Genomic DNA, 22,278 nt, shown 5'->3' with positions numbered 1-22,278 from the left:
GAAATGATCTGAACAAATTTGCAAATGTAAAGAGCTACTCTTTACTTATCCAAATGTCACAATAATTTGTTCTTGTTGTTGTTTGTTTTTTGTTTAAACAATATTAGCCGTTTGCACTCCTCATTATAATTGGGGTAATAAGATTCTGTTGTGATATCACACATTCTTATCAAAATAAAACAAACGAAAGGCAAAAAACAAAAACAAAGCCTAACATGTTGTATATTAGAATAGACTTGAGCGATCAACAATAACAACAACAAATGCAAAGTCAACATGAACTTTTACTAGCCTTCACTCGATGAAATGACATATTATCTCACCCATCTGAGATAAGATTTCTCCACGTTTTTCGAATCTAAATTTTATCTCGGCTATAATTAAACAAGAAACGGAAGAAAAACTGTGAGAAGATCAATAGAATTTTGGCAACAGGTGAGAGGTTCCTTCCTATTTCAAAAAGATGTTGGGTGTCTATCTGCAACTCAAGGCAAATATCTGGTCAATTGTGGATTTGCCATTTCTAAAGCCGCATTGGTATGGCGCAATTATTTCGTAACCATAGGATTTAATCGTTCCCACAATATCCCTGACACTCTCTTATAAGCTTCCTGCCAGATGGTGTTAACTAGCTGATGCACAATCCTTATCAACGGGCCGCCTTTGGTTCTGGTAAGCCATTGCACGCTAAGCTGGTAAGCCATCGCACGGGACCACTTGTATGGGAAGGTACGACAAAAATGTTTCTATCGGTCGGATCGATCTGACTTTTTCAGTAAATGCTTCAAATAAGTCAAAAATGCTTCAGCTAAGAAATCAGCAATATGGGTCCATTTTTATACCCTCAGCCTTTAGGCTAGAAAGCGTATATACACTTTCATACGGGCAAAATGTGCCTCATCGAAATAATGGTTTTAGACCCCAAGTATGTTTGGACGAAATGTGTTTCAGACAATTTGGAGTCAATTTAGAAATATCCGTCCGTCTGTCTGGCTGGTTCGCAATAACTCTCAAACGGATTAGCCGATTTGGTCCAAAATTTGGCTATCGTAATATTTTGTCCAAACTTTGTTTAAGTTCGAATATGGGCCATATCGCTCTACTTCTTCATGTACCTCCCCCACAAAAGTTCAAAAATGTTCGAAAATTTTGTGCGCACGATAACTCTTGAAGGGAGTAACCGATTTGGTCCATACTTTGCACATCGTGAAATGTGTACCAGACTTAGAAAAGGTTTCAATATGGACTCAATCGGTCCACTCCTTCGGGTACCTCCCACACAAAATTTCGGAAAAGTTCAGTTTAGGGTCTGCTCTCGAATCGCTTTGGGAACAAATTGAATACTCTACCAGCTGGGGGAAAAAACTTGTTTTTTTAATTGCAAGTTTTTTCTAAGTAGCCCGCCTTCGGCCGGGGGTTTACAACTTTCTCCTATGGACAGGAGCCAATTTAGGTCACGGGAAAAAATTTCTTTTAATTTTATTTTTTTTCTTACTTTAACAAGGGAATTTTCGGAACTTCAGAGGCCCATATCTCGGGAAGTATGAACTTCCCCCAACAAACTTTATATTTTTGTAATCAGGATTTAAAGATCTACCTGTGGTAGACATTTCAGATTTTTCCGCCAGCTGGTAGAGTATTCAATTTATGCCTCGCTTTGATGTTTGTTGTAGCAACTTATATTCACTGCCCCCATACGACGGTACAAGTTTCATCAGGGGCAAGTCCATACTTCCTGTGAAAATAGCCTGAAAGGTGCAAAAAAACCCCTATGACACCGTGTGTAGTGGTTGGAGCGTAAGATAACTCTACAACGGATCTGCCGTTTCTGTCCAAAATGTGTCCTTCGTAATATTTTGGGCAATCTTAGTTTAAGTTCGTAGATAAGCCATATCGGTCCACTCCTTCGATAAATCTTAATGGGAGTGACATATTTGGTCCATACTTTACACATCCTAATATATCTACCAGGTATAGATCAGGTTCGAATATGGACTATATTTGTCCACTCCATCGGGTACCACCCACACACATTTTTTGGATAAATTCACTTTAAGACCTACTCTCGGATCACTTTGATTTTTGTTGAAGCAACTTGCATTCGCTGCCTCAATTACGACAGTAAAATTTTTTTTAAACGGCAAGTCCATACTTCTTGAGAAAAAAGCTCGAAGGTTGCAAAAACCCCCTATGGCACCATATGTAGTGAACCGAATGCTGCGTTCGTCCACACTTTGGATATCGTAATATTTCTTCGAATATTAGATGAAATTCGAAGGTGGAAGGAGTGGACATTCCGATACCTCCCCCACAAAAGTTCGAAAATATTCGCTAAAATGGTACTCTAAATATTGTCGAAACTCAGTTTAAAAAAAGCCTTATCTATCGATATCCCCGCAAATTTTTGCGGCTTATTCCTATCCATATTGTTTTGAAAACCCCCCAAAATACGTAAGTTTTTTTCGGAAAAAAAGTATTTCAATCCACACAGGCTGAGGGTATATCTCTGTCGGCAATGTCGACTGACACTTTTTTACTTGTTTTTCTGTAGTCCCCATATAGCGGTATTTTGAAGCGTTTAGCTACATTTACCGCCCGAATTGGCTGTCATTTGGTATTTGGGGTTCCCAGTATTCAGATACCTTCTGCACAAAAATGATGGTCATATGTCCAGGTTTTGGTATAGCCCCAATATAACAGTACTTCCCGATTTAGGGTATTTTGAAGTTTTTATCTACATTTTCGGCCCGCTGTAATTTGGTATTTGGGGTTCCCAGAAATCAGAAACCTTCTGCGCTAAAAATTGTGGTCATAGGTCCAGCTTTTGATATAGCCCCGATATAACAGTACCTCCCGATTTCAGGTATTTTGAAGTTTTAATCTACATTTTCGGCCCGAATTGGCTGTTTGCATGGAGTGGGCAATACTTTGCCACTGTGCTGACATGTTATCGGAACGAGGAGTAATTTCATTAACCAATTGGTTAAGTGAAGTATGCTGCGGCTATCTCTTGTGATTATAGCTTACGGATGTTCAATTTGCGTGTTCTGTATGTTCGTACTTTATTTGCTAAGTTTAATTGGGTACGTACCTGTGGGCAAAAAGCTAGCTATTCAAGTTGATAATTGCTTTTCCAATCTATCACTCGTTTAATGTGATCAATTTAATTTCTTGTTTTTTTGGTCTGGTGACAGCCAGATACCCTTATAAAAGTTGAGACGCCTAAATCTGGCACTGCTAACTACCATAATTGTTGTCGCTGCGAACTCTATCAGCCTCATTCCGTTGCCAGTCGTTTCACTATGGGGACTGTAATATTCTCTTTTCCAATATTGGCATTAAACATTGCCTAAAATAATTTAAATGTTATGGGCAGGTCTTCGATCATATGTTTATCTTTGATCTGTTCGTCATTTACTTCAGTCGGATCATGAGCGGGAATAAGGCTAATGTAGAAGAATCTAGCTTTTATCCGAATTTTAGTAAGTCTTTCATACGACCCCAGCAAAATTTGAAGGAAGGGGTTCCATGCAATGACGTGATTTCATGGCATATTTTGGGTTGGTTCAAACGAAGTCGTGAAAGATCCGATCTTTTCATTATCATTTAAACCAATGCAGAGGAAGACGTGAAGGATCCGATCTTTTCATCAGCATTTGAACCCATTCCATCGATCCAATGAGATGAATTTTGTGTTTTTATTTTTACACATTTTTCCAAATATATAAGATTAATTATTTACAATAGGCTTGATGTTGTTGGAGACTCGAAATCACAACCAACTCTGTAATGACAATGTCATTGCAAAGAGTTGGTGAAAATGACATGCCAAAGCGTTGGTGGAAATGACATGCCAAAGCATTGGTGGAAATTACATGCTTTGGATCCAAAAATTTATATCATCTTTTGGTGTCCACTCTCATATAAAATGCATCGATGAAGATGCTAAAAAGATGACATGCCAGATCACTTGCACTTGAATGTCATCTTTGGCATCGAACATTTTGCTGGGACCGGATGAAGCTGGAGACCAGCTTTTTTAACCTCTGATTAACAACAATTCCGCAATCAAAGTCATGATTTGTGTCATGGCAGCTATAATACAATGCGTCACGTTTGGGAGTTGTTGTGAGGCGTTTTCCATATCCATCGTATTTCCTGTACGGTAGCAATATCGGCCATGCACTTTACGAGAACATCTTCCAATACGTAAACTGCACCATACCTATAAAGAGTTCGAACATTCCAAGTTTCAGATTCACTTGTAGAGGTCCTTAAAACGTTTGTTGGGGTCGGACCTGTTTGTCGGAGTTTGTTTTTCTTTTTCTGTGTTTTTTATGGTAGAATATTTTGTTTATAGAGGACCTTTGGACTGAACAGATTTGGAGTTAACGATGAGATGATACGAATATTTCAGGGTTACTGCTTGTTTAATTGAGGATGAAGAAAAAAAGATACTCTCACCATCTACACAACAAGGGACACCTACAAAGGCTTTTCTGTATCTTCATGATGAGAAACAGTTTCCCAGTTGCCCAACATTAGCGTGGATTCCTCATTATATCCCATATCCACACATACAAGTTTAGAACTGAACCAAAGTAGGCCGTGCGACTGAACAGTTATGGTGATAGACTATCGAATGCTTTCGATACCGTCAATCATGCCAAGCTGTACGAGGATAAAGAGAAGACTTTAGTCCAGCCGTGTTTGAAACATTGGATAATCAACTATATGTGTGGTCGCCAGTAGTTTGTAGAACTCAGAAATAGGAAGCCTTAGAGTGAAACAGGGGGTTCCCAAAGGTGGGGTGATATCTCCGGATTTGTTTAACCTCCACCTTTCTGAAATTCCACACCCTCCAAACCGCATGGAAATCGTAATGTATGCGATGATTTTAAGATTTTACGTCTGGTCCTATCGTCTATGTCATACATATGTGATAGGTTACATTTCTACATAGCTGACCTAGTGCAGTTCTTCCACCAGAGGAATATGAAAAATATCCACCGCTATATCCACTGCCACACTGTTCAACACTTAGACTGCGGAACCTCTTCCCCAGAATTTGTAGTTGTTACAAAAACAAAATAAATTTTAACAACTTTTCAATCGATAAAAGCAACAAAAAATGCTTAAACCCCGTTTAATTAGAAATTGTTATTAAATATGTTTATATCTTTATTTAGTTTTAAGGATTAAGTTCAGAGTTAGGTGTAGTTTAGGATAACTTTGCTTTTGTAACATAGATGGCCTTATAGGCTTGGTTACCCAATCGAAATAAATAAATAAAAAAAAAAAAAAAATAGGAATACTGAAAAGTTTTTGGATGAAATAGAAAAAAAAATAGGGGGTAGGAGTTCTAAAAAAATAAATTTTGTTCTTTTGGGTCGCTCTAATACTAATATATGTCTCCCCGAGTCGATCTGGTAGCAATTTTGATCGGATCGTCACGAAATTTGGTTAACGAGTGTCATGGAGGGGAAGAAGCCTATTGATTTTGTTGATTGTCGGATCATATTCAGGGATCGGAATGAGCAAAAAACTTCTGTGGAGAACAAGTAAAAAAGTATCAGTCGGCTTTGCCGACTGATGTGCAAATTGAAACACTTTTTTCACAAAAAACTTATGTATTTAGGGGGTTTCAAAATTTTGGTCGTATGAACCGACAAAAATGTGGATTAGGATTAAAGTTCAAAAATTTTGCGGAAAAGGTACTTAAAGGAATGGATCGTCATACACCATGGGGGTGCCATAGGGGGTTTTTACACCATTCGGGCTGTTTTCTCAAGAAGTATGGAATGCTTTCGATACCGTCAATCATGCCAAGCTGTACGAGGATAAAGAGAAGACTTTAGTCCAGCCGTGTTTGAAACATTGGATAATCAACTATATGTGTGGTCGCCAGTAGTTTGTAGAACTCAGAAATAGGAAGCCTTAGAGTGAAACAGGGGGTTCCCAAAGGTGGGGTGATATCTCCGGATTTGTTTAACCTCCACCTTTCTGAAATTCCACACCCTCCAAACCGCATGGAAATCGTAATGTATGCGATGATTTTAAGATTTTACGTCTGGTCCTATCGTCTATGTCATACATATGTGATAGGTTACATTTCTACATAGCTGACCTAGTGCAGTTCTTCCACCAGAGGAATATGAAAAATATCCACCGCTATATCCACTGCCACACTGTTCAACACTTAGACTGCGGAACCTCTTCCCCAGAATTTGTAGTTGTTACAAAAACAAAATAAATTTTAACAACTTTTCAATCGATAAAAGCAACAAAAAATGCTTAAACCCCGTTTAATTAGAAATTGTTATTAAATATGTTTATATCTTTATTTAGTTTTAAGGATTAAGTTCAGAGTTAGGTGTAGTTTAGGATAACTTTGCTTTTGTAACATAGATGGCCTTATAGGCTTGGTTACCCAATCGAAATAAATAAATAAAAAAAAAAAAAAAAATAGGAATACTGAAAAGTTTTTGGATGAAATAGAAAAAAAAATAGGGGGTAGGAGTTCTAAAAAAATAAATTTTGTTCTTTTGGGTCGCTCTAATACTAATATATGTCTTCCCGAGTCGATCTGGTAGCAATTTTGATCGGATCGTCACGAAATTTGGTTAACGAGTGTCATGGAGGGGAAGAAGCCTATTGATTTTGTTGATTGTCGGATCATATTCAGGGATCGGAATGAGCAAAAAACTTCTGTGGAGAACAAGTAAAAAAGTATCAGTCGGCTTTGCCGACTGATGTGCAAATTGAAACACTTTTTTCACAAAAAACTTATGTATTTAGGGGGTTTCAAAATTTTGGTCGTATGAACCGACAAAAATGTGGATTAGGATTAAAGTTCAAAAATTTTGCGGAAAAGGTACTTAAAGGAATGGATCGTCATACACCATGGGGGTGCCATAGGGGGTTTTTACACCATTCGGGCTGTTTTCTCAAGAAGTATGGACTTGCCCCTGAAACAACTTTTACCATCGTAATTGAGGCAGCGAATGTAAGTTGCTTCAACAAAAATCAAAGTGATTCAATAGCAGGTCTTAAAGTGAACATATCCAAAATTTTGTGTGGAAGGTACGGGATGGAGTGGACAAATATAGTCCATATTCGAACCTTATCTACATATATCTGGTAGATATTATGAGAATGTGTAAAGTATGGACCAAATCGGTCACTCCCATCAAGAGTTATCGTGCGCACAATTTTTCCGAATATTTTTGAACTTTTGTAGGGTAGGTACCTGAAGGAGTGGACCGATATGGCTTATCTACGAACTTAAACTAAGTTTGGAAACAATATTACTAAGGCCAAATTTTGGCCGGAATCGGAATTTCTGTTCGAGAATTATCTTGCGTTTCCACCCATAAACATCGTGTCATAGGGTTTGTTTTTTAACTTTCAGGCTATTTTTTCAGGAAGTATGGACTTGCCCCTGAGCAACTTGTACCTTCGTATAGGGGACAGTGAATACAAGATGTTACAACAAAAACCAAGGCGATTCGAGAGCAGGTCCTAAACTGAACTTTTCCGACATTTTGTGTGGGAGGTACTCGAAGGAGTTTACCGATTGAGTCCGTATTGGAACCTCATCTAAGTCTGGTAGAAATTTCATAATGTGCAAAGTATGGACCAAATCGGTTACTTCCTTCAAGAGTTATCGTTCGCACAAATTTTCCGAACATTTTCGAACTTTTGTGGGGGAGGTACCGGAAGGAGTGGACCTATATGGCCCATCTTCGAACTTAAATCGAATCTGGACAAAATATTTCGATAAATTTGAACCGATTCCATTGATCCGTTCGAGAGTTATCGTGCGCACCAGCCAGCCAGACAGACAGACGGACGGACATTGCTAGATCAACTCAAAATTGTCTGAAACGGATATCGTACAAACATACTTGGGGTCTAAAACCATTATTTCGATGAGGCACATTTTTGGTCGTATCAAAGTGTATATACCCTTCATAGCCTAAAGGCTGAGGGTATAAAAAAGTCAAGGTTTTATTCTAATGCGAATATATCCGCTTCTGTTAATAGCATTCCAAAAATGAAAGTGGAAAACTTCAACTTTACAACAATGTAAAGTAGTTTGGCGTAGCTGGTCAAACAACGGAAATATCGCAGCACTAGTTAATCCGAACAAAGTTTTCATTTTTGGAATTTCAATTGTAATGAGGAATACCACAGCTTTCAAAAGCAAAAAAGTCTGACAATTAAAGTAGAAAGTCTCAATTTTACAATGACAGACAGTAGGTTGGTTAGGCTGTAATATATCCCTTTTCGCCATTTTTTGTAATCACGCTACAGGCGATTACCATTTTTTTATCCTCCACCATCATATGGAGGGTATAATTAAATTTGTCATTCCGTTTCATACGAAATATTCATCAGAGACCCTATATATATATATATATATATATATATATATATATATATATATTCTTGATCATGGTAAAATTCTAAGTCGATATAAACATGTCCGACTGTCCGTCTGTTGAAATCAAGATACAGCTCGTAAATTTTAAGATAGAGCTTTGTAATTTGGTATAGAAGTTTCTATTACTCCTACGGTGTTTGGTATTGCAAATGGACTATATCGGTCCACGTTTTGATATAGCCCCCATAGAACGGTACCACCTGGTTTTCGGTATTTTGAAGGTTTTAGTTTCTTTATCACACCGAAATGGCTTAAATTTGGTACTTAGTCTTCGTTGGGGGTACAAAACTTTCTCCCAGAAATTTGTCTGTATAGATCCACACCCTCATATAGCCCCCATAGAACGGTACCTCCCGATTTTCGGTATTTTAAGGTTGTAGTCACAATAATCCACCGAAATGGCTGAAATTTGGTATTTGGTTTTCATTTGGGGTATTAAACGTTCCATATGAAATTTGTCGGTATAGGTCAACGCCTTCATATAGACCCCATAGAACGTACCTCCCGATTTTCGGTGTTTTGAAGGTTGTGGCCTCAATATTCCTCAGAAATGGCTGAAATTTGGTATTTAGTCTTCGTTGGGGGTATAAAACTTTCCTTTCCCCATAGAACGTACCTCCCGTTTTTGGGTGTTTTTGAGGTTGTGGTCTCAATATTCCTCAGAAATGGCTGAAATTTGGTATTTAGTCTTCGTTGGGGGGTATAAAACTTTCCTCCAGAAACTTGTCGGTACAGGTTCACGCCTTCATATAGCCCCCATAGAACGGTACCACCTGATTTACGGTATAATGAAGGTTTTAGTTTCTTTATCACACCGAAATGGCTGAAATTTGGTACTTAGTTCGTTGGGGGTATGAAACTTTCTCCCAGAAATTTGTCGGTTATATGAAGGCTTGGACCTAGCCTTCATATAGCCCCCATAAAACGGTACCACCCGATTTTCTGTATTTTTAAAGTTGTGGCCACACCACCGATATGGCTGAAATTTGGTATTTAGTATTTGTTGGAGGTAAAAACCTTACTGACTGAAATTCGTCGGTATATGTCCACGTTGCGATATAGCCCCCATAGAACGGTAGAGAATTATTAGTATAGGTCCGCGGGTTCCAATATATAAGCGTACCTCTTGATTTTCGGTATTTTCAAGGTTTTACCGAAATATCGGAAATTTGGTATTTAGTCTTCTTTGAGTCTAAAACCTTGCATCCAGAAATTTGTAGGTATAGATCGACGTTTTAATATAGCCCCCATGGAACGGTACCTTCCGAATTTCTGTATTTTTAAGGTTAGCCACATTGTTTTACCGAACTCGCTGAAATTTGGTATTTATTCTTCTTCATAAACGAAAGGAAACTAATTGTTCCGTTTTACTTCAGTACAACACGTGATGGCTATTGTTTTAGTTATTTATTTTTTTTTTTATTAATGGGATTTTTCGAACAGATTTCGAGTTTTATCGCGTGTTAATCATATATCATATATCTATGTTTTCTAATCGTCCAAATATGTGTTTTTTCCTTTAAGTTCTGACTAATTATACAAAATAAATAAAATGAGGTATTATTAAGCCTCATAAGTAATAAAATTTCAACAAAGATTTTTAATGTGGGCGTTAACATAATTTTTCCACCAATAAAGTTTTATCATCTCTTGACTATAAAATGGGGATAATAAAAACGGGCCTAATTTTATTGCTATGTAGATATTGGTTAGGTACCAAAAAATATGGAAACTGTATCTAAGAGAAAATCCTACAATGTGTGAAAGATAAATTTTACGACCGCAAAATTTGTGTGATTTGGATAGATGATAAATGTTTAGAAGGCCTGTCTTCACCATCTTTTTTATTTCCGTTTAATCTGACTCTGGAATAATCTGCAGATCAAGTAACAACGTGTAGCACACGAAAGAGGTATGGGAAATAAGGGAGAAAGAATAAATGTGTGAAAAAATCGAGATGTACAGTAGTCAGTTAAGATGGCAGATTTTTAGAGGAGCCAAAAATTAGTGGGCATGTGGCTTTTTACAGGACACAATGTGGAAAAGAAATGTGGATTTGTAGAGAACACAAAGTGATAAATACTAGGCTAAAGAAGCACCATTTCTTTCAGAAAGGGTCTATCGAAGCACCATTACTTTCAGAAAGGGTCTATCGAAGCACCATTACTTTCAGAAAGGGTCTATAGAAGTACCCTTTCTTTGAGAAAGGGTCTATCGAAGCACCATTACTTTCAGAAAGGGTCTATAGAAGCACAATTTCTTTCAGAAAGGGTCTATAGAAGTACCCTTTCTTTGAGAAACGGTCAATAAAAGTACCCTTTCTTTGAGAATGGGTCAATAGAAGTACCCTTTCTTTGAGAATGGGTCAATAGAAGCACCATTACTTTCAGAAAGTGCCTATAGAAGCACAACTTTTTTCAGAAAGGGTCTATAGAACTACCCTTTCTTTGAGAAAGGGTCTATGGAACTACCCTTTCTTTGAGAAAGGGTCAATAGAAGCACCCTCTCTTTGAGAAAGAGTCAATAGAAGCACCCTTTCTTTGAGAAAGGGTCTATCGAAGCACCATTACTTTCAGAAAGGGTCTATAGAAGCACAATTTCTTTCAGAAAGGGTCTATAGAAGTACCCTTTCTTTGAGAAAGGGTCTATCGAAGCACCATTACTTTCAGAAAGGGTCTATAGAAGCACAATTTCTTTCAGAAAGGGTGTATAGAAACCCGCTTTCTTTCAGAAAGGGTCTGTAGAAGCACCCTTTCTCTCAGAAGGGATGTATAGAATCCCACTTTCTTTCAGTAAGGGTATATAGAAGTCCACTTTCTTTCAGAAAGGATCTATAGAATCACCCTTTATTTCAGAACCTCTATAGAAGCAACCTACTTTATGGTGTCGCAAATGATTATTTCGATGAGTTACAAACAGAAAAACAAACTTAGTTCACCCTCCGTGCTATGGTGAAGGGTATAAAAAAATTTTTGTCATTGAAAAGCAATATGCTGTCTCATTGTCAAACGAATATCATCACGAATGTCTTAAAACACGAATTAGCCTCTTATCAAATATAGTTCCACACAAAATAGAAACGTCAAACAAATGATGAAGAAATCAACTCAAGAATCATAAAATTTAATTTTGTTGTTTTTATTTTTGCCTATAAAAAGGTGTTTATTTGGGAATTAAAATACATTTAAAATTTCACAACTATGAGAAAAAAGGAGGGAGCAAAAATATACAATTCATACCAACTTACAGACTATACTTGTAGAGAGGAGTGGCTAGGTGTGTTTTCTTTTGAAAATGATGATCATTGTTTTTCTTTTTATTTATTATATAAAATCAAAAGGAAAAGTAAATAAAGCACTGCACAATTATCTAAAAGACCATTACACAGCTAAAAAAAAAGAATAAATGGGAATAGTTTATTAAAATAATATTAAAGCGTAGTATTCATTTTTTTCAATGGAAGGTAATTCTGAAAATGTTTTCGTGGTTTCACAATTAAATTGTTTTTTTTTTTAGCTGCATATTAGTCCTTTATTATGGAAGATAAAATTTGCAAAAATAAAACAAAATCTCAAACCAGACACTGATTAATAACTTAACTTAAATATTATAATAACATGATATTAATATCAAAAATAACATAACATGGACTAATTAGAAAAATTCTTAATTCATTTTACAGATGAAAATTAGAAATAATAACAATTTGTTAATTGTCTGTGATTAGTTTCAGAGGGATGTTGGTGTTTTATGGCATAGTTCTAGTTGTAGAGAAATAAATTTATATTTTTGATATACTTCTAGGAATTCTTGCACACATTTAACCCGAAAGGAGGGAGATAAAAGTCAGTCGTTTTTCTTTTTTTGTTTCTTTTCATATGAGAGAAATATTTTGTTTGAAGGACACACTTCATTTGAAATCAAATGAAGGTGTATTACGACAGGTGTATGGGCCCATTGGTACAATAATGACTTGCAATTCTAGATTATTACGATTTGGTCCCACCAGATGTGGTGATAGATTAATGGAAGATAATGCCAGCTCATCATAGGGTATTAAGTTGTCAATATTCACCACCCGTGATTTACTTGAAAAGTATTCGGTTCGTTCATGTAACGTTAGGATATGATCGATTTTATTTTGTACACCAGTTATGAGGCAGGCAATCTGTGATGAGAAAACAAAATTAACAGAAAAAATAAAATAACTGATTTGTTTGTTTGTTTTTTTTTTTTTAAGGGAAAGCTTACCTTAAAACGCTTCTCTTCCACCTGCAAATGTTTACATGTAACTCTAACACGCACCGTATTAATAGACACTTCTGGCACGTCCTCACCCCAAATGATTTTGGCTTTGTTGTATTTAATGCCACGTGGAAAGAATTCTACTTCCCAGGTGAATGGTTGCTCTAAAAGTAAAAAAACAACGAGATAATAATTTGTATTACACAAGGAAATAAAAAGATTAAAGTTATAAAGTGATTAACTACAGTTTACGTCTTGCCACTTCGAGGCAAGCAATAATTATCTTCAAATAACATTCAATTCTGAAATCACAAATTTCCATATGGGAGATAAGCAGATATTTTATAGAAGACAAAAGGTGAATGATCTTTTGAAAGTCTATCAATCCTACAATGACAAACAAAAGGTATTCTAACAGAGGGCCAAAAGGTACTGTCAGAGAAGGCCTAAAGGACTCCTCACAGAAGAACCAAAGGTCTTTTCATAAACGGTATAAAAGTCTTCTTACAGAAGGCCTTCTCAAGGCCTTAAGTCTCCTCATAGAAGGCCTAAAGGTATTCGCATAGAATACCTATAGTTCGTCTCACAGAAGACCTAAAGGTCTTCCCACAGAAGATCAAAATGGTTTCTCACAGAAGATCAAAAGGTATTTTCACAGAAGACCAAAATATATTCCCACAGAAGCCCAAAAGTTCCTCTCCCCGAAGGCCTGAAGGTCATCTCACAGAAGACCAATAGGTCTTCTCAAAGAAGATCAAAAAAGTTTTCTCACAGAAGATCAAAAGGTCTTTTCACAGAAAACCAAAAAATCTTCCCACAGAAACCCAATAGTACTTCTCCCAGAAGGCCTCCTCACAGAAGACCTAAAGGTATTCTCAAAGAAGAAAAATGTCTTCTCATAAAGGGTTTTCTAACAGAAGACCTAAAAGTATTTCAAAGAAGACCAAAGATGTTCTCAAAGAATACCAAATGTCTTCTCATAGAAGGTCTGAAGTTCTTCCCATAGTAAGCCTAAAGGCCTTCTCATAGAAGCCCAAAGGTCTTCTCACAGAAGGCCTAAAGATCTTACCACAGAAGACCCAATAGTCTTCTCACAAAAGGCCACAAGGTTTTCTCAAAGAATAACAAAAGTTATTCACACAGAAGACCAAACGATCTTCTCACAGAAGCCCAAAAGAAGTTTTCGCAGAAGGCCTGAAGGTCTCCTCACAGATGCCCAAAAGGTCATCTCACAGAAGACCAAAAGGTCATCTCACAGAAGACCAAAAGGTCATCTCACAGAAGACCATAAAGTCTTCTCACAGAAGATCAAAAACTTGTCTCAAAGAAGATCAAAAGGTCTTCTCATAGCCGAAAAAGAGAAGTTCAATTCTTTTCTTTTCACAGAAGCCCAAAAGGTCTTCTTACAGAAGAATAAAAGGTCTTCTCGCAGAGGACCAAAAGGTCTTCTCACAGAAGAATAAAAGGTCTGCTCACAGAAGACCAAAAAGTCTTCTCACAGAAGACCAAAAGGACTACTACCTGAAGATCAAAAGTTTTTCTCACAGAAGATCAAAAGGTCTTCTCACAGAAAACCCAAAGGTCTTCTCACAGAAAACCAAAAGGTCTTCTCACAGAAGACCAACAAGTCTTACCACAGAAGCCCAAAAGTTCTTCTCCCAGAAGGCCTGAAGACCAAAAGGTCGTCTCACAGAAGACCAAAAGGTCATCATACAGAAGACCAAAAGGTATTCTCAAAGAAAATCAAAATGTTTTCTCATAGAAGATCAAAGGGACGTCTAACAGAAGACGAAAAGGTCTTCACACAGAAGACCTTAAGGTATTCTCAAAGAAGAAAAGGTCTTCCCATAAAGGATCTTCTCACAGAAGACCTAATGGTATTCTCAAAGAAGATCAAAGGTATTCTCAATGAAGGTCTGAAGTTCTTCTCATAGGAAGTCTAAAGGCCTTCTCATAGAAGCCCAAAGGTCTTCTCATAGAAGACTTAAAGATATTACCACAGAAAACACAAAGGTCTTCTCACAAAAGACCACAAGGTTTTCTCACAGAAGACGTAAAGGTATTCTCAAAGAAGATCAAAGGTATTCTCAATGAAGGTCTGAAGTTCTTCTCATAGAAAGCCTAAAGGCCTTCTCATAGAAGCCCAAAGGTCTTCTCATAGAAGGCCTAAAGATATTACCACAGAAACACACAAAGGTCTTCTCACAAAAGACCACAAGATTTTCTCGCAGAAGACCAAAAGGTCTTCACACAGAAAAAGGAAGATCAAAAGGTCTTCGCTATTTTAAACACTTGCTTCAATTTACATACTATAAAAACAACTACATACCATCTTCAGTCTCTGCAATATTCCCAGGGGTAAAAAAGCACGTAACATAATTGCTATATTTTTCAATCATATCAAAATTGTTGACCATTTTACTAATGCTCCAGGTGTCATTCAAATACAGCCGCGGTGTAAACTGCAAACAACCATCTTCGGAATTGCGCACCTCCTGGACACGCTCCTCCTGACCCGATTGATATGACATACCAATTGCCATACGTTGTACGATATACTCTTTGTGATATTCCAGCAGAGGAAATATAAGCAAATGGGCTAATTCCCTAGGTGTCATCATGGCAAAACGTATATGCACCACTGTCTGTTCAACTAATGCAATAAAATTTTCCTGCTTTTCAGCATCGGTCAGTGTATCATCATTATCGAGTAGATCTTTCCGCTGCAACAACCAATTTTGCAATATGCCAAATAGTTTATATTCACTGCCCACAACCAAATCATTTTGTTGCAACAATATTGCCATTACACTAACATCCAGCTCGACAAAGTCACGTGATTCCGAAACAATTTCTAAATTCCATTTCAGGAAGCGTTTCAATGCCTCCGTGAGATCTTTATGCTGTGGACTAAATGCTATGGTGTACTGGAGCCATGACACCAGAAATCCTTGGGTAGCTGCTTTGGCAATATGTTTCATCATATATTGTACACATAGGTCGACTAAATCTTGTACATTGTACTTGTGGGCAAGGGCCAGCATGGGCATCACAGTGCTCAATGATATATCGATTTTGCCCACATATAAATATTTGAGAAATTGTGGAAATACGGCTTCACAACAAGGTTCTTCTACGAGTTCTATAACTCGTTTGCGGCATTCATTCCACTCAGGATTCATAAGCATTACTTGGAAAACATCACTACTGGCACATAATATGACACGATGGGCGGGATATTGTTGATCACCGACCACTAATATTATATCAGACATTAATTGTTCCGCATATAAGTTGGCAATTTTCTTTAGCACACTATTGGAATTGTTCATGACTTGCTGTAAGAAAACATAGAAGAAGAGATAAATAGGAAGACGAAGTACAAAATATTTTACAACTTACGACACTTATGGTTGGATCCTGATCATGATCTTGACTCTGTTCATCCACCTCCATTTTTGGTGTAATCATACCATACTCTTGGCCTTCTTCCTTGTTGTTGGATTGATTCGAATTAAAAGACATTTTTAGTGTCGACTTGTCGTCTCCTTTATCTTTTGTCCTAATCTATGTCCGTGAAGTAAATAATGTTTGTTTTCTTGGCAGATTATTTAATAGCCTTGCTTAAGATTGATTATTCCCATATTTCCACTGTTCATTGCGTAGTTAAATCCAAAGTGCACCCTATATTTAATATATTTAATTAGTTACTGTAAACTCTGTAAATTAATAAGAATTACAAAAATTGAGATTGTTGTTTCTCTTTTGACACAAAGATTAATCGATTATCGATTTGTTGAGAACGTAGCGACTTTCGATTTTCGACTTTATGGATGTATCTATAGATCGAAACATCAAATGCCGAGACCAGATGGATCTATAGATTGAATCTTGAAGTGAATTGTCAATCGAAAAGACAATTTAAATTGTGTGGATTAATAGCTCATTTAGACTAGCCATAAATCCTCAACTGGATTTAATAAATCCAGTACAAATCTCTTTGCATTTAGATATAACTTTGGAGGATTAAAATGGCAGTCAGCTGATTTTTATTCATAGCACAATTACCAAGGTAGATGCCCAGCCCATCTAATCGAATTTCAAAAGTCAACAGAAGTTGTATAATTTTCAAAAAAATCCTCGTTTGAAAAATAGTTTTTAAAAAATCCACGTTTCAAAATTAATTTTAAAAAAATCCACGTTTCAAAAATAATTTTTAAAAAATCAACGTATCAAAATTAATTTAAAAGAATCATCAAAATCATTTCAAAAATAATTTTTAAAAAATCCACGTTTGAAAAATATGTTTTAAAAAGTCGACGCTTGAAAAATAATTTTCAAAAAATCCAAGTTTGAAAAATAAATTTTAAAAAATCGACGTTTGAAAAATGGTTTTTAAAAAATACAGCTTGGAAAATTATTTTTTAAAATATCCAAGTTTGTAAAATAATTTTTAAAAAATTCTCGTCAAAGACGTATAGCAATAAAGACCCGAACAAATGCATTTTCCAAAAACAAATGCTAATAGTTCCACATTTTGATTACAGATGGCTACACAACTCACTGGAATTGATAACAGCAATGCCAATCGTTTTTGATTCCCATTTCTCGCGGCAGAAAACATTAACGTCGTGTTTTTTGGCTGAAATTTATTTCTTTTCTTTTTTTATTGTTCATTCAATGAAAAAATCAAAAGCGAATGCCGTCAAACTTGATTTTTAATGTTTTTCTTGTCAATATTCCAATGAGTAACAGTTTTCGTTTAACAGAATGTTGCTATGATGTCGTAGCATAGAGGTTAACTCCCTCTACAGTTAATTTTTAACAATTGACTTTTCCTATCTTGTAATTCTTTCTACACAACACACATATGGTATGTTCCAGTACTGCAAGAATCTACTAGTTTTTACTAATTTTTTCGATAACATAAAGGAAAAAATGTTATCGTAGTAAAAAGTAGTAGCTTCTTGCAGGTTCTGGAACAGAGCAATAAATACACACAACTAGACATAAATTCAGTGCGACCTAGCATACCAGAGAAAATGGTTCCATCATGTCCGCCACCACATCTGAGGCCACTGATACAAACTCCAACAGAAAGAAAACATCCAATGGATTATCTGGAGCTAAATTATAGCAAATCATCATCGGCGCAGAGTAGTCAAGGTCTACAAAGTTCTATAAATATTTTAAATCTCCCTTGTCCCGTATGGGATGTTGTGGGACAATGTTGTGTATGGATGCATCATCGAAGCAAAAAAATCTACGGCTGAAAGTGTCCGTACTTTCGATATTCCCAATAAGTCCAATGCAAATAAACAAGAATCACCAAAGCAACAAACAATTCCATCTGAAAGTGCCCGAACTTTTGATATTCCCAGCAAATCCAATGATGGTAAAGAAAAATCAAACAGTCCTCTACCAAATCCTGAACTCAATATCTCAAAGTCATCAACAGAAACTGACACTAGCAAATCATCTACCACATCATTACCCACACGCCTGCGAATTAATAAATCTACAACAGATGCCAGAATGATGCCTCTATCGAGAAACAGTATTCCGATTTTGCCATTATTTATGCCCTAAGTGCCCAGCTGTGTCAGGATCGTGTACCCATGGATTCTTTTGTGGATGGGACTACTTCTCAGTTTGCCTTCCATAGGGGTAATAATAATTCAAAATTAAGGCAAACTTTTTCTTTAGACTAATATGATCTCCTAACAGCTCAGTCCTGACATACCACCCATACCCATAATTGCAATTTGCAATGACACATATATGACAAATTATCTTATGACTACCGTGGGACAAATGGCTACACGTTTCATTGGCCCCACAGAAGATACAAAACCACCTTCAAGCAGTGGTTATCGTAATCATCAATGGATTGAAGCTGATCCCCTTATCTTGGTTCAAGGTGGTGTTTACTATGTTGGTGATTGGTCACGTTTGAAACTGTTAAGAGCTGATAAACTATACAAAGATCTAGAATCGTCAATGGTGACCATAAGTAGTAGCAGTACACATCAATACCCCTTGCAGGCAGCTGTATGGGCCCATTGGCGTTCATTTCAATATAACACCAAAGATCATCAAATGTTTAATAAGTTTATGAAGTAAGTCGTAATAATTGATGGTTAATTCGTTTTAATTAATTCTCTAATATAATTGACAAGTCAATCTGGAGAATTCGAGGATAGTTCATTTTTCCCACTCCGGGACCAGGGACATATTTTTGAGATATTGTGTTATTTCAATTTACCGATCTATTTCCTATTTTTATTCCTCTTTTATTTCCTTCTCATCACTTTCATATTTATTTCTTCCTTTGCAGAATTTTTGGTATACCCATTTATGTATGTAGCTGATATTAATCATGAAACCCTAATAAATTATATCCTAGTGCAGGCCTCTGTACGTACATTTGAATCTACGATAGATCACTTATCCATCAGTTCAAAAGATATGACCAATTTTGTGTTGTGTTGGTCATACTCCAGAGGCTTCGGATCTGCTACAAAAATATTTTGTAACAACAAGGACAGCAAGACCAGGTAAGAATTTACATCTCCACTCACATATAAGAGTAAAACTATAGAAATTTCTTATTTACCTCTCATTTGTAGATTGTCTCACAAAAACAATTTTCCGAATCATTTGCCAAACTTTGTCTACGCCATGAAGTTCTGCCCATTGATGTTCTATCATCGATTCTAATATAATAATTTATTATTGTTTTATAGGACACATTTTTGGTGTCAGTGATAATCCACCTCCACGATTTGGGGCTGTGCCCTTTGTAACAGTTGTGGATGAATATGTGGCCCAATTTAAGCAGTGGTTAGATGATTATATAGAAAAATATTACAAAGATTAATATTTTAGGTAAGTTTTTTTGCAATTAATTCATAAATACCAAAAGATAATGGGACAACTAAATAAAATCCCTGACATGTTATAAATATAAGTTATTTTATTATTATTTCTTTTTAAATTTTTCAGTTGCTATTAATAGAATAAAGTCTAAAAATAACGCATCAATATTTTCGATATTTGGAACGAGATTCGAAACTCAAAATAGTGTTTAATGCTTGGTTTACATTCGGCGTCGTTTCGTGATTTCGAAGCCGTTTCGTGATTTCGCGCGGAATCAAGCAAAATTTATCATGATTTCGCATACAAAAATGAAATCATATCATTTCGTGATTTCAGCGAAATCAACATCGAAATCACAGTACACATGATATACAACCCTGTTTTTGCCTAAAAAAGTTGCAACACTTTTCACGTATCACAATAAACAAGGTAGATGATCAATTACTGCAACAAACAATTTTAGTATAAAAACTTGTAAACAATGTGAAAAGAATATTAAATTACTTTGTTACAATGCTATTTTTCATTGTGTTTCTGTACTTTTTTATTGGTAATGTTAGAAAAAAGAGCGAATTGTAAAAAATTGCTTCCCCATACAAATTTCTTAAAAATACGGGAACGGAAAAATGACGGAAATTGCAAAAACAGGAGAAGAGGGTGTTATTCGACGCCATTTTTGTTTAAAGAGAAGTGCAAGTCTTGCTAGATTTCGGAGTACGGGAACGCTCTAAAAGGGAAAACTACTGCAAGTAGTAATATTTTGCAGGTTCTGAGCACAACTTTTATCTATCAAAATTTATTTTTAAGATGTCTCAACGATAAATTCATTTTCTATTTTTTCATTTATTAGTACTATACACTATTAATACGATATATAGATAATTTTACGACAATCTTCGAAATAAAGTTGTAAAGTTCTATATTGTCATATATTTTTGATGATTAATTCAATTTACAACAACTTGTTTTGAAAATTCATGTTCGATCAGCTGCGCATAAGCATCTACCTTGATCATTGTGATATGTCTGAAATCAACAAAAAAATAAGTGTAAACACTAGGGTGTATTTCAGGATTTCGTGAAATCCAGTGGATTTTGGAGCGCAAGTGTAAACTTGGCATAAGTTTGCATACATATGTATTTAATTATAGCCCTGTTCCTTTACGTTCAAGAATCTTCAAGTTTTACAACTTTTTACTCGAAAAGCGTTCCTTTACTTCAGACACAATACAATTCATATGGGAGCAGTTTTCAACTTTTACTACTTTTGCCGGTTTTACCATTTTCAGAAGTAAAGGAACAGACCATATACTAGTGACGTACGTATGTACGTTTGTGTGATCGTTGTCGTAGTCGTCATGGTAAAATTAGAAAGGTAGATGCCTCAGCCCAGCTGATCGAATCTAAAACGTTAAAAAACTAGGAATTCGCCATGAAAAATCAAAACAAATAACCATATGATTGGGTAAGTAGGAGACAGCATGTGTTCACTTTATAAACAAACACTAGCGATAAAAAGAGACAACAAAAGACCATTTAACGAAAATTTTGACAGATTACATTACAAAAAAAGTGACAGATTACATTACAAAAAAAGTCAATTCGCCGATGCATCTACCTTTCTTAAGGGTTGTTTACACCATCTATCAATGTCATATGAGCTGCCATTTCTTTCACCCATTCGACATTCTCTATGTTTGTCAAAATTGACGTCATCCATACAACTTCCAATTTGTGCGTTCATACCTGCAAGTGTTATTTTCGTATGACATAACCTAAAAATATTAAAACAGCTGTTTTTGTCATTATTTACATTTATTGTTGAGTTGCAATTTTGCGCAAATTTTAATTTTGGTTGAAGGAAACTGAATTGGTCGAATTGGTGTTTGGAGTTATAGAGCCATTCATGTTTTTGCCAACAAACAATCATTTCAAAGACTGCTTCTTTCGACCTATCGATCTGAAAATAACATTATAAACGCCATTTATTTACTTTACTGAATATTTAAATACACATACCTTTCCATTTTCTTTTTTAAAAGATTTTGTTTTTCATTTTTTGTTTGAGAATGTCAGAAAACAGCTGATAAATTTATGTTTACATACGAGAATGCCGTATCAAATAGAGCGCTCCCTTAATGAAAAATTTACATATGAGTTGCCAAATCATTTTGATAGATGCAAATTTTCATAGTGGTTACACTATGTCTACAACATTCGCAGGTAGAAAATTTGGCATCTCATACGACATTAATAGATGGTGTAAACAACCCTTTATTGTACCATGGTAGTCGTTGAGAAGAATCTGACAGATTTTAAATAGAAAGTTATGGCCTGTTCCCGTACTTTACAAAGTGGTTAAAGTCGTAAAAGTTGTAAAAGTCGTAAACGATTTTCATATAAGTTTTGTGTACGGGAACGCAAAATGTGTAAAAGTGGTAAAAATTGTAAAAACTTTTTAGTTCTGGAACAGAGCTTTATAGGTCATTTAGATATGACATCATTAGTCGGATTTAGCGCATTATCAGGTTTTATTTGCTAAATCCAGTCAAAATCTACCAGATTTCCCATACAAAAATAAATCTTCCTATTGAGTGGATTTGTTTTAAATCTGGCATAAATCCTGGGCAAACTGCGATAAAATAATTCTTTATTTGCTCTTTAGTTAGCATTAGTAGCATAATGTGCTAATATTCGATTTACAAAAA

At 35.8% G+C, this 22,278-nt stretch overlaps 2 protein-coding genes and 1 long non-coding RNA gene across 4 annotated transcripts; 2 read left to right on the top strand and 1 right to left on the bottom strand.

Annotated features, from left to right (window-relative positions):
• Positions 1–11,573: 11,573 nt before the first annotated feature.
• Tango10 (transport and golgi organization 10) lies at positions 11,574–16,499 on the bottom strand. 2 transcript variants are annotated; one of them, XM_073974406.1, is made up of 5 exons: positions 16,432–16,476; positions 16,094–16,375; positions 15,021–16,029; positions 12,698–12,855; positions 11,574–12,614 (listed from the first exon to the last, which is right to left on the bottom strand). In XM_073974406.1, exons 2-5 carry the CDS (start codon positions 16,214–16,216, stop codon positions 12,357–12,359), a joined length of 1,548 nt encoding a protein of 515 aa, XP_073830507.1. In that variant the 5' UTR covers positions 16,217–16,375; positions 16,432–16,476; the 3' UTR covers positions 11,574–12,356. The 2 variants fall into 2 exon arrangements, with proteins under 2 accessions (XP_073830507.1, XP_073830506.1); XM_073974405.1 differs by having other exon boundaries at positions 16,094–16,499.
• Positions 12,300–16,375, top strand: LOC141397746 (uncharacterized). The gene is made up of 2 exons (XR_012411493.1): positions 12,300–13,337; positions 14,273–16,375. It is a non-coding gene; the product is annotated as an uncharacterized lncRNA (long non-coding RNA).
• Positions 16,500–17,696: 1,197 nt separating the features above from the next.
• Positions 17,697–19,724, top strand: LOC141400089 (uncharacterized). Its single transcript, XM_073979514.1, has 4 exons — positions 17,697–18,358; positions 18,419–18,810; positions 19,029–19,248; positions 19,321–19,724. The coding sequence occupies exons 1-3, from the start codon at positions 18,326–18,328 to the stop codon at positions 19,060–19,062; spliced, it is 459 nt and encodes a 152-aa protein (XP_073835615.1). The 5' UTR covers positions 17,697–18,325; the 3' UTR covers positions 19,063–19,248; positions 19,321–19,724.
• The last annotated feature ends 2,554 nt before the right edge of the window (positions 19,725–22,278 follow it).

Source organism: Musca autumnalis, unplaced genomic scaffold, assembly GCF_047663935.1.
Source record: "Musca autumnalis isolate F117 unplaced genomic scaffold, ASM4766393v1 scaffold_3, whole genome shotgun sequence".
NCBI classification, from domain to species: domain Eukaryota; kingdom Metazoa; phylum Arthropoda; class Insecta; order Diptera; family Muscidae; genus Musca; species Musca autumnalis.
The sequence above is the reverse complement of the archived record's forward strand: the minus strand, read 5'-3'. Positions and strand labels throughout refer to the sequence as shown.